The sequence below is a fragment of the Diospyros lotus genome, chromosome 11, assembly GCF_014633365.1.
Source record: "Diospyros lotus cultivar Yz01 chromosome 11, ASM1463336v1, whole genome shotgun sequence".
In the NCBI taxonomy this organism is placed as follows: domain Eukaryota; kingdom Viridiplantae; phylum Streptophyta; class Magnoliopsida; order Ericales; family Ebenaceae; genus Diospyros; species Diospyros lotus.
Window position 1 is genome coordinate 20,404,003 of NC_068348.1, and position 13,733 is coordinate 20,417,735.

Genomic DNA, 13,733 nt, shown 5'->3' on the forward strand with positions numbered 1-13,733 from the left:
TTATGACAACAAATGAGACAATAAAATGAAAATAAAAATTGTAAAAAAATGTTCACAATTTTGAAAGTTAAATGTCTATTAAGTTTTCCAAATATATATATATATATGCATATAAATTAATAATAAATCAATTAGATCCCAAGATGTTTGGAGTTAAAATAATGTAATTATTGTTTTAACTTTTGAGATGTTAGTGTATCTCATGTACAAATAAGATTTTTTCATATATATATATCTAATGCGTTTTTGTATATTATTGAATGAATTTAGTGAGTTTATTATTCAGTGCACATTTAAAAATCAAAAGTAGTAATTGCTTGTTCCCTTGGCTCTTTGTAGTGAGTGCATGCGGATTCTGGAGAAGTAATTGCTTGTTCTTTTCATTAGGCCCATCCCATCACCTTCCCCTTTCTATTCCCATTTTGGAAATTGCTTTACGCCTTGTACTGCTTTCTAATGCTATATGGTGAAGTTGCTGGCTTGAAATTGAGATTTGTGAGTGAATGAGAGGAGAGGCTCCTATTCCACTACAAAAAATCAATCATTTAGTGACAGAAAAAATCGTTGCTAAAGCTTCAAATTTTATCATTAAATAATTTAGTGATGGATATAAATCTATCGCTAAAATTGGCGTCGCTAAATTTTAGCGACAGAGCAATTTAGTGACGGAATATTTCCCGTCGCTGAATCAGCAATGGAAAAAAAATAAAAGCAACGCTCGAGCTCTGTACGGGTGTCGCTTTTTCCAGCAAAAGTATTTTCATGCCCTTCCCAGGGATTGAACCCTAAACCTCCAAATCTCACCCCTACGCGCACGACTAGCTAATTTGGAACTCTTTGGTGTATCAAGCGCATTAAATATTTTTGTTTAAACTTTTTAGAATTACATTTGCACCCCAAAAATTTTCAAACTTATTTTCAAAATATTCCATCACTCATTTTGAATTTAATTTGTAATTTCTTGTTTTATTTATATGCAACTTAATAACAAAATATTCTATGACTAATTTTGAATTTAATTAAAATTTTTATAAATTCTACATTTAACTATGAAAATTTTCATTATCAAATCAGATTTTAAATTTAATTTAAATATTTTACAAATTTCACATTAAATTTTTATAAATGTTTTGTTAAAAGTTATTTTCAATAGCATTAATAAGTTTCTGTGTAAACTCCTAAATTATATAGTGCGACATTAAAACAAGTGAAACGTATCATCTCAACATCGTAGATATTAAAAATTCTATCTATATATTATTCAATTCAAAAAAAGGGTATCTGCTAAAGGACAACATATTACTCAAAACTATTTTTTAATTATTTAGCTCTAAATTATTTTAATTTTAATTTAATTTTTTAATTCTTTAATTTTTAGTTATTTGGTTTTCTTATAACATCATATATTTTGGTTTTTTTTATTTTTTCATTATTTAGCGACAAAATTATTCTGTCACTAAATAATTTTAATTTAATTAATTTTTTTAATTATTTAGCGATGAAATATTCCCTCGCTAAAAAATTTTTATTTTTATTTTTTAAAATTATTTAGCGACGGAATATTACGTCTCTAAATAAATTTAATTTAATTATTTTTTTAATTATTTAGCAACCAAATATTCCGTCGCTAAATTTAAAAATTTAATAAAAATATTAAAAATTATTTAATGACAGAATATTCCGTTGCTAAATTGAAAAAATAATTAAAAAATTAGTTATGGAATATTTCGTCGCAGATCTGTCGCTAAGCCATCTCTAATTAGTGACGAAAAAATTTTGTGGCTAAATTCATAACTAAAATGTGTTTTTTTTCTTGTGTTGGTTGGTATGTAGCAACATCTTCAGTTAACATCAGTTGTTTGAAGATAAACTAACTGTCTTTTAAAAGGGGGAAGAAGAAGGTGAGGGTCGTCATCATGATAGAGGAGGAAGAAGAAGTTGAAAATTTTAGCCATTGCATGCTTTTCAACCATGCGTGAGTTCACTCGCTATGCTGATTGGAGCAAGAGAGATGTGATTATTACAAAATTAGAAGAGGATTATAATTATTATGAAATTAAAAGTTGAGGGACGTAATAAATCAAACTTAAGTTGAGAGGGGCAAATGACCAAACTATCAAAGTGGAAGGGCATTTTTTTATGCCTTTTACCTTTTAAATATTTGATAATTTTGGAGTTATCATGTGTTTCTTGGGTTTGGAGTTTGAAGTTAAGCTCATTTTTTCAAAAATATCAAACCGAGCAATGGAGAGATTTGACCACCACCCATGCTAATGGTGGTATATATATGACTTAGATCTTGATATCAAACTGAGTAATGAATGGAGAGATTTGACCGCCACCCATGCTTACCACTATAGGGTTGGTAATGGTTCGGTTTGGTTTCGGTTTTTGCTAAAATCATAATCAAACCAAACTTAAAATACTAAAACCAAAACCAAACCATTAACGTATTGGTTTTAAAAATTAAAAACCATAACCAAACCATTCGGTTTCGGTTTAACCATGATTTTTTTAGTTTGATCCATACCAACAAAAAAAGACTAACTCTTGCAAATAGCATTCATAAATTTTTTTTATAACTCTATAATAAACAAAGAGAAAATCTAATAAAGTTACTTTCTTCTTGCATAAAGATACAAATTAACTTCAAACTTCTTGGATAGAAAATCACATCTCCAAACCTACAATTGTTAAGATCAATAAATTAATATTTGCATAATTAAATTATAATTTAAGCTAAAAAAAATTAGCTACGAAAGTTAATACCTTCATCAACAACATTAATATCTTCTTCGTAAATTGATGCATATCCATCTGAAATGAATGAGCCAACTCCATCTAACAAAAATATAAATATAAAAAGTAAATTAATATAAAAATTTTAAAGTCTTAACAATAATAATAGCTAGTAAATGAAATAAATTTACATTTTTCCACTTCATTTGACAACCAACTTTGGGCATACATCAATGCTTCTATTGTCTTTGGATGAAGTCGATTACGATGAGGACTCACCAGTCTCCCACTAGAACTGAATGCTGACTCTGAAGCAACAGTAGAAAGATGAATGGCTAATATATCTCTTGCAATAATTTGTAAGGTAGGATACTTCACCCCATTCACTTTCCACCAAAGTAAAATATCAAATTGACCATTATCAACTATAACATCTTCATCCAAGTAAAGCTCAAATTCAGTTTTGAAACTAGTAATCTTAGTAGTTTTTCTCTTTTTAAGAAAAGATTGATATTCATCATCAAAAGAAATGAAATTCTCTCTTAGAGTGATGCTCCCATCCAATGTACATTCTTGGCTATTCACATCATTCACTTTGTTCTTTTTAATGTGATATTCCTCCATCAAATCATAACAAAGGTACTTGATGCTACTAATTTGTTTATCATAATCATAAGGATAGACCTTAGGAGAGTAAAAGTCAAGAAAAGTCATCTTATACCTAGGATCTAACACTGCAACAACACCCATCAACTTATGAATCACATTCCAATATGCATTAAACTTATCTGACATGCTTTTCGCCATTGTACTAATCACTTCATTGGGAGACTTGACCCACTCATTCAATGTCAACTTAACCTTACAAATTATTGGAAAGTACATATTAGTAGTAGGATATTTTGTCCCAGAAAATAACTCAATTGCATTATAAAACAACTCTAATTTGTCGCAAACATCATTTGCAGTTTCCCAATCCTTCTCACTTGGCACATTCTTATACTGTGATTCAAACAATTTAAGTTGAGGAAACACAGACTTATAAACCAAAGTAGTTTTAAACATCAAATAAGTAAAGTTCCATCTAGTAGGATAATCCAAACCCAACCTTTTAACATAAAGCACTTTCATTTGTCGACAAACATCCTCAAACTTTTCTATTCTTTTTGGAGATGCTGTCCAAAAAACTACACTTTCCCTCACATTATCAATGGCATGCTTAATCACATCTAAACCAATCTTAACAATAAGATTCAATATATGGGCAGAACAACGCATATGCAATAAAGATCCACCATTCAAAAGACATCCAACATTCAATTTTGCTTTAATCTTACCAATCATACTATCATTGGTAGAGCAATTATCCACTGTAATTGTGGATAATCTTGAGTCCACATTCCACCCAAGCATAGCATCAATTAACACATCGGTCAACACATCACTTGTATGAGGGCAAAGGACATAGATAAACCTAAATGACATACAATTATAAATTATTAGTAAACTTAAAGTTTAAAGTTACAATTATCAAATTTAACAAAAATAAAACAATATACTATGTTAAAAAATACTTGTCATGCCTCAAAATTTTGCTATGCAATGTCCAAGACTTATCAATGAAATGTGCTGTAATAGCCATAAAACCCCTTTTTTGGTTACTAGAAGTCCACATGTCTGTTGTAATAGCCACCCTACTGTCAATATTTTCAATCAAACTCATCACTTTATCCATCTCTTCACTGTAAATCCTCATGATATCATTCTTCAAAGTATTACGAGAATGACACTTGAAAAGAGGTTGAATAGTACTTGTGAAATCTTTGAATCCATTATGCTCTACCATCGAAAGAGGATAATCATGCATAATGATCATCTTTCCTAATTTCTCTCTTCCTTTTTTTCCATCATATGGACCGGAAGAGATCTCTCATTTCAAATCAGATTTTATAAACATTTGTCTTATATCTCCTACCAATTTTCTCTTAGGACACCTATTGAGATGCTGTTTCATAGTTGATGTACCATTCGTTGATTTACCTGCAAATAATTTCTTACAATAGTTGCATTGGGATTTAATTTCTTTATTAATGATCACTCTTTGAAAATGTTTCCATACATCACTTCTAGTCCTACCACCAATTTCCTTATCAGAAGCATTTACCTCTTGAGAACTCTCCACAGGTATTGATTGATGAGTTTGTTCAACGGACGAAGATTCGCTCGCAAAACATTGTTATGTGTTGCCACTTTGTGAGCATGCCATATTCTGTAAAAAATTGCTAAAAAATGACAGCAACTTCAACAAAAAAATTAAGCATAAATAAGAATAAAATGAATTTTTAAAAATATAATAATTAATTAATTAGTAATTTAATATATGACTTAAAAGAATGATTTGCACTGTGCCCTTACTCGAAGCCCACACCCGTGGGCGTAAATTAAAGAGATTATTTGAGGTGTGAGAATGTGAAGTATTTTATATTCATATTTAATCCATTATAACGTGTGATCATATCATACTTTGTCTTGGTTGGACTTAGAGTGAGTGACTTACTTTTTTTTATATATTAGAGTGAGATGTGCAGTGCAACTACTACATATATGATATTTAGATAAAAATTAAATTATTAGTATAGATAAAAATTAAATTATTAGTACAAGTAGAAATTAAAATATAATAATTAATTTAATTTTTAAATTAATTAAAATACAATAGCTTAATTAACAAATCCTGAAATATTATTTATATAACAAGAAGTCATATATATGTCACAGATACAGACAACAATCTTCAATTAATCTACAGGCGGGACCAACATACCTATCTTCATATTTGCACATAGCCACATGCACACAGCCACATATATACACATATATACACACCTGAAATCACACAGCCACATATATGCATATACACACATACATAATACATATATATAACCTGCAAGCGGAAACAGATCTGGTAGCGACAAACGTAGGCGGAGGCAGAGGCAGAGGCGGCGATGACCACTGAAGACCGAAGGCGGAGGCTGAGGGGTAGAGGGCAGGAGTTTAGAGAGTGAGAGAGAGAGAGAGGGGGCAGAGTTCAAAGAGTGACAGGCAAGTCAGAAATGAGAATTGGGGGGGAGAGGGTGATTTCAGATTTGCTTTTTTATTTTTTTAATATTTAGTTATTAAATAAAAAATAAAAAGACAAACAACAGCAACTTTCACTTCTTTTACCCAAAAGCAAAACTATAAATAGACAAACAAATCCAATCCAAGCTTTTTGACTTGGGATGAGTGGTGGATTATTATTATAATTAATTAGAATTTTTTTAAAAATTTAATCAGCGTAAATATCTAAAATGTGGATGATTTTTTAATTTCTTTTTAATTTTTATTAAACTTGTTATCAGATTTCTCGAGCTTATTTAAAAACTTAAAAATATGGTATTATACTACAAATATTAAGAAAATTGATAGAAATTTGATAAAAACTTAAATAATTTTTATTATAATTATTTTTTTATTTTTTTTCTTTTCTTCTTTTCTTTTTTCTTCTTCTTCCTTCTTTCCTCCTTCCCCTGCAACGCACAGACCTTGTGTGCGAACAATCACCGGCCATCGTTGCCTTCTAGCATCGCCACCACCTCTGATAGCCACCGTCGTTCCCTCTGCAACCGCCTCCAGCGCCTGCTCCGCCACCGACCGCGAGCCACGGCGTGGCTTCCCCACGCCCAGCTGTCGATCACAACTCCTCCTAGCCATCATCGCCGGCCCAATCGGCCCTCGCGTCAGCTAGATCCGGTCACGCCGCCACTGCTGTTAGTTCCCTCGCGCAGCCACCGGCCACCGGCCACCTTCCCTCGGCCGCCGCCGCGACCATCGCCATCCCTACTGCTGTTGCCAGATCTGGGTCGTTCCGACCCGACCTGGTCTGACCTGACCCGACCCGATTCAGGTTCGACCCATCGTTGATTCGACTCATTAGATCTGACCCATATCTGTTTTGACCCATCCATTTAGATTTGAGTCATATCTGATTTGTTTAGATTTAGTCAAATCTAGATCTATCATGTCAAGGCGCAACATACCAAGACCCCAGCCTCGGTGTGGTGCCTACATAGTCTTGCATGCCCAATGCCCTCCACAGTGCTTCTTTGCCCCGTACTTCAGTCATGAGGAATGAGCTATTGACTTTTCTACCATCGATAGAGTTTTTGGTGTTAGTAATGTCTTCTTCCTTCTATACCAGATTTCGGCAAGGGATCGATTAGAGGCAGCTGTTTCACTTACTATTGAAACTTTAGTTTCGCTTCAAGATCTCGTCTATGGTTGTGTATCTCACATTCTTTCTCTTCAACAACAGGTTAGTGATTTGCAAGTTTATTGACCTTATTTGCAGGATTTACTCTCCGAACCCTATCGTGCACATTCCCAACCTATTCCTCAACCTGATCCAAACCCAAACTGGAGTTCCGATCTCCCCATCATCCCAGAAGATGTCCCTTATCCTAGTTTCCTAGAGGCTACTCTTCCACCTTACCTTGGTGAAGCCAGCAATAGCTAGATGCCACCCTCAAATGACATCGATGAGTTGGGACCTGTCGTGTTTGGCAACCATTGTCGTCATTGAGCATCAACCCCGTTATCAGTTTTATGGTTTGCCTTTTTTCCTTTGAGTAATTGTATGATTTGATCTCCTGTAATTATTTGAGTATATGGAATGAATATGTTTGGCAATTTTATCATTAAGAAATAATCCCGTTAAATTTTCTGAGAATATATCATAGTTATTTTCCATTTCTCTTACGGCTTTTCACTGACCGCATGTGCCTATACCTCATAACAATAGGCCCTTATTTTTCGTTTGAAAACCGAGACATCGGGAAGCCCAAAAATTTATATTTTAATTGATTACAAAATAAAAAAGAGTTAATATATATTTTATAAATTTTTTCATACATTTTTTAAAAATGTGCAATGGATAAAATTAATTTTTATTATTAAATAAATAAATTTTATGATGATTAAATATGTTAATAACTATTACAAATAGTTAATTATTATGCATTTAATATATATTTTAATTTATCATAAATTTTTCCCTCCAACGAAATTCTCATAATATGTTAAAAAAATTAAAGTCTGATTGCATTTTTATTTGTATAATTAAACTATGTAAAAAAATAAGCCTTAGTGGGCTCATTCCCCCACCATCATGTGTAAAGTTGGATGTTTGCATTCAAAATTAAAGGAAGTTTTTTGGATAGGAAACATTTTATATTTATATTTATATTTATATTTATTTTTTTATATATATTATCAATAGTTAGTTATTATACATTTAATTTATTTTTTATTTTATGTACATGAAATATATTAATTGATATATTTAGAATTTAAATAAATATATTTATTACTTTGATACTTAAATTAAATGTTATAGTCACTAAAGCAATGTAATGTACCGCTTAGTCGAATAATCATTTGGTATCATTAATAGAATGTAACACATTCTATTAATGATATCAACACATTCTATTAATCATTTTATTAACGTATTTATAAATAAGTATACTCAAAATTATAAATAATTTTATTAATACATTTATAAATAAACTTATTCATGAGCCAGCTCGCAAACTTCTAATTGGACTAGCTCGTGATCCTGTAATCGAGCCATCTCGCGAGCTTTTAAGTGAGCCAGCTCGAGAGCTAGTATTCGAGCAAGCTCGCGAGCTGCTATTCGAGCTAGCTCACGAGCCTATAATCGAGCTGAATTTTGTTTAGCTCAATCTCAGCTCGTTAACAAATTAAGCTTCAAATTTAGGCTCAAGCTCGGCTCATTTACCTTAACAAACGAATCTGAACGAACTTTTACCAAACCGAGCCCGAATGGCTCGGCTCATTTGCAACCCTAGTGGTAAGCTCGGGTGGGCTAGTTGGTATATAATATATATATTATATATACATATTATATTATATATATATTTGGTTCGGTTACCCATCATTCAGTTCGGTTTCAGTTCGGGTTTTGGTTTGGATTTAATGAAAACCATAACCAAACCATACTCATTGAAATAGTGTTCGGTTTTTTTCCAAACCAAACCATTACCCAGTCAAACGATTTTTAACCACGTTGATCGATTCAGTTCCCCACGATTTTAGTTGTAATTGCTATCCCTACTTATTCCCCCCGGGCGGCATGCCAAGACAAGGCATGGCTTACAATTGCTTTCCAATGAAGCAACTCCAACTATATCCATTTCGGACACCTAAGTCTTTCTTTAGTTTTCATTTTTTATTTTTTGTTTTCATTTATAGAATAAAATATTATTATGATTGACAATTACAATTTTTTTCTAATTTTACGTTTGACTTCTGTTATTTATGTAGTTGCTCATCTTAATCTTTTTGTTTTTTTTTGTTTTTTGTCATTAGAGACCTAAGTCATCGAAAATTACCAATAATTCCTTTGATCGATCAATATTAAGTTGACCTAAGTCATGGAATTATTAAGTTGTTGGCATGATTTTTAAAAGTTTTTAGGAATCATTTTCGCAATTGTCATCGTCAACACTGATGATGGGTGACATATACTATTACCAGGAGGGGGGAGTTAAAGAATAAAGATATAAATAAAAAAACAAAAGACATGCATAAATCATATAATATATATTTAATAGTCAATTATATTATATTTAACATTTTAAATATTAATTATATTATATTTAAAAAATTTGGGGTGTATATAAGAAAATTCTAGAAGCCCCATTCCCCTTCAAATGTTACAAATCACAACCTCGATAGGGATGATGCCACATTGATTATGTGCAAATGACAATCTCCATAGGGATGATGCAACATGGTTTAACATAATCATTTGATTTCATCCTCTGCTTGTTTGGTGGGTTTGATAGAATGTTACATGCAACATGTAACATTTTTCATTCCGCCCATAATGATTTTATGACAACGAGCTAGTGAGATAATAAAATGAAATAAAAATTGTAAAAAATGTTTGCAATTTTAAAAGTTAAACGTCTGTTAAGTTTTCGAAAATATATATATATATATATATATATGAAAATTAATAATAAGTCAACTAGATCTCAAGATGTTTGGAGTTTAAATAATGCAATATTATCCATTTTAGTATTGTTCTCTTAATTATCGTTTTAACTTTTGAGATGTCAAGATATCTCATATACAAATAAGATTTATATATATATATATATATCTAATGCGTGTTTTGTATATTATTGAATGAATTTAGTAAATTTATTATCCAGTGAACACTCAAAAATCAAAAATAGTAATTATAAATCATCATAACTTATTAATTTCATCCTATCCTACAGGGCCAATTGCTTGGTTAAGGATAGGATGAAATTGATGATGGAAGCAATTGGCCCTATAGATATAGAAGCACTTCAACTTAGAATCATAGTACTAAAGTATAGTACTGAAAGCAAACATGCTCCTATGATCTACCTAAAAAATGCATACAGCAAGGTGAGATGGAAGTCGGGCAAAGCTCATTGGTCAGGCTGCTTCCTCTCCAACGCAGTCCCTAACCCCCACTTGGGCTCCTTACTCCTTTAGTGGAAGAGAGAGACGTGGCAATTCTATCATCCTTCAAGGCCCCCTATATCTTCAACTATAAATATTGGGTTTCATATGTGAGCTTCCCATCCCAAAACTCTCTCTTTATTTCTCTTCTTTTGAGACAGTTGCTCCCTTTCTTATATTGCACTGTGATTTTCTGATCTAGACAACAATGGGTTTTGCAGCTAAGAGCTATTGCTCACTTCTTTGCATGTTGGTTCTGTTAATCACAATTTGTTACTCCCAGGAAGATTATGCATCCTCTAAAGCAACCTATAGCGGCAGCCCTGGTTGTTTCGAACGTCCAAGTATGTATTACACTAATTTATTATCATAAGCACATGGTACTTTGTGTATGTGTGTGTATTGTGCATTTACTTAGATTGATAATCTTACTGTAAAGATTAATATGCATTTGATGATGTCAATTTAGGTGGGGCTTGCGGGTATGGTGAATTTGGACGAAAAGTCAATAATGCCAACGTGGCAGGGGTTTCTATGCTATACAGGAATGGATCTGGCTGTGGTGGATGCTATCATGTAAGTCAATGCCAAGTTATCACTTGTCCAAAAAACCTATGCAACTATTTGGATGGAGTAGGACAAACTAAGCTAAGGTGCACTAATTTACACACAGAAAAGCACATAGTATATTATTATTGGAGACCTACACTTGTAATAAGACTTGACTTTAACCCATTACGTCTTGAAGTCAATAGTGATTGTGGGGCTCATGATTAGCAATATTTAAGTGCAAATACTTTATACTCTGCTTTTTCTAGAACACAAGAAATTGGTAGCTTGTAAAAGCCATTTTTCCAATCAATTACTTTTAGAGGTAAAAGCATAAAATAATATTTAATAATAAAAAGTTTACCTACTACAGGTTAGATGCAAGATACCCAAAATTTGCAGTACTGATGGAGTGAGGGTAGTGGTCACAGATTACGGTGAAGGACATGGGACAGACTTCATCCTCAGCGACCGTGCCTATTCAAAATTGGCTGTTCCAAACGCAGCCTTGGAGTTGTTTCCTTATGATGCAGTCGACATTGAATACAAAAGAATTCCTTGCCGGTACCCAGGTTACAACCTCAAGCTCAAGGTTCATGAGCAAAGCAGCTTCCCGGCATACTTGGCTGTGATTATATTGTACCAAGCTGGTGTATATGACATCACTGCTGTGGAAGTGTGGCAGGTACAATCGTGTAAATAGAATTTAGTATATAGTTTAATGGATATAATAAACAAATTAATAAGTTTTTGCAACTGATGTCAATTTGAACTAGGTTGATTAGTTAGTTGATCAATGCTATTTTCTTGTTGATTTTGTTGCAGGCAGATGACCTAGAATGGAGATGCATGAAGAGGTCCTTTGGTACAGTATGGGACCTACCCAGCCCACCATCAGGTCCACTTACATTCAAGGTCCAAGTGAGTGGCAACGGATGCACAAAATGGGTGCAGATGACTAATGTTGTTCCCAATAAATGGAAGGCTGGGGATGTGTATGACACAACCATTCAGCTGTCTTAAACAAACCCCTACCCTGCAAACTCCCTATCCTTATATATAGAATAATTATCAAAATGTTGTAGACAAGCAGCTTGTTGCATATTAAGTATTAATTCCTAGTAGCTTTGATTCACTGAAGTAGTGTTTGTTCTCCGGACTAGAGCTAGTATTCTACAACTTTCTCAATAAAGGGTTGGTTTGCACTATGTTGAAGGATAAAAGTTTTCTTATCAAATCTCTATATCAATGGTTGTATAAGATTCCAAGAGAGAATTGATCACCATGCAAGATAGCTTAAATGGGAAACAAAAATTGTAGAATTTTGATGACAGTCATAGATCAGCTTAATCTCAATATCGGGAAATCTATTCAAATGATATTCATATGAAAGCAATGAATTTGCAGCATGTTCGGCCCTTTTTGTCCTACAATGCCACTGCAAAATAAAATATAGAAACTAGAAGACAAGTGTAGTAGAGGAATAGAAAATAGGAATTGGAAGAAAGAAATGTATATTCTATATTCCATATTCATAGTGACATATTATCTTCAGGGGAATATATACAAAACTTTTCTAACCAATTAGGTAACTAACAAATATAGAAAGATTAACCAAGAAAAGATATATATATTACAATAGAATCCTGAAGATACAGAGAAAGTATTCTAAATATTTTATCATATTGACTGCCGCAGAGTACATGGCATATACAGAATCTGTGACAACCACTATACTGCAGTGGCTGAACTTGGTTCTTTATTCTCTTAAAACTTTGCAAATGCTTGGTAATCTGAGCCTTTGCTTTGAGTGCAACCTGTGCTCATGGTTGTCAAACTATTTAGTACCTAAGAGGGTCTTGAGACATTATTAGCTCCTTGCACAAACTTGAGGCTAAATTCATTTATGGTTAGAACACCAATAAACACCAAGAGTTAACCGTTAGCAAGTCTTCCAACTGAAAAGTTTAGTTAGTCAGCTCAAAATCAAGACTAATTGCGAAAGTAACCACACAAACCCACGAAAACCTTGATCCCCTGAAGTTGGTTAATATGATAATGCATAAAAGTAAACGGTATTGCAATTTCATCTTCTGTCGCTATTTTTACATTATTTCATGCTTTTTTATCTTTAGTATAAACAATTGGGGCTGAAAGTAAGGCCAGTGCCAAATGATGCACTATTTTTTTAACTAATCCTTCTCATTTATAAAGGTGAGATAATAGTAACATCAAAACAATAAGATAAAGTCATTTTTCATGTGAATCTACCTGTTAATATTCAAACATGCTTAGGCCAGAAGAAAGAGAAAGGTGCAAAGCAGAAGTATATAAAAACTAAAAAGAGCTACAAGTAAAAATTAAACAAGAACTCTCTCTGCAAATCAATTTGGTTTCCTGACGGTAACACCAAAATTCCCATTCAAGCTACATGCCAATGCAAACCTCTATCTGTTAAAGATAATGTATAAATATTTTTAAATTATTTTTCCGTTGTCGTTCCTTTTTATTTACTGCTGAATTGTTCCGGTCAAAGTGAGTTGAATTGTAGCTGATATTTTGGAAGTCTGATAGGATATAATTAGTGGGTATTGGGTCCTTATTTTTCTCCAAGTTTGTTTCTGTTCATACCTATACAAAAGCTGGTTCAGCAAATAAAGAATTAGAGTTTTAGCAGCCCATTTTTTTGCATATCACATGTTCGATAGAAATCCTCTTTAAGCAATTTTATCCTTTGTCCTTTGTTACAGCCCCCACTGAATTGAACATCTAGCATTAGAGCTTGGTGAAGAATATCCAAATGGCCTGTAACGTCCCGTTTATTTATAATTTAATGAATATCTCAGGATTTAAAGGGCAATGTTAATTTATTATGTTATATATTA

The 13,733-nt window shown here is 32.6% G+C and overlaps 1 protein-coding gene across 1 annotated transcript; it reads left to right on the plus strand.

Annotated features, from left to right (window-relative positions):
- Window positions 1-10,507: 10,507 nt before the first annotated feature.
- Window positions 10,508-11,871, plus strand: LOC127812490 (expansin-like B1). The gene is made up of 4 exons (XM_052352890.1): window positions 10,508-10,643; window positions 10,769-10,875; window positions 11,222-11,533; window positions 11,674-11,871. Exons 1-4 carry the CDS (start codon window positions 10,508-10,510, stop codon window positions 11,869-11,871), a joined length of 753 nt encoding a protein of 250 aa, XP_052208850.1.
- Window positions 11,872-13,733: the final 1,862 nt, after the last annotated feature.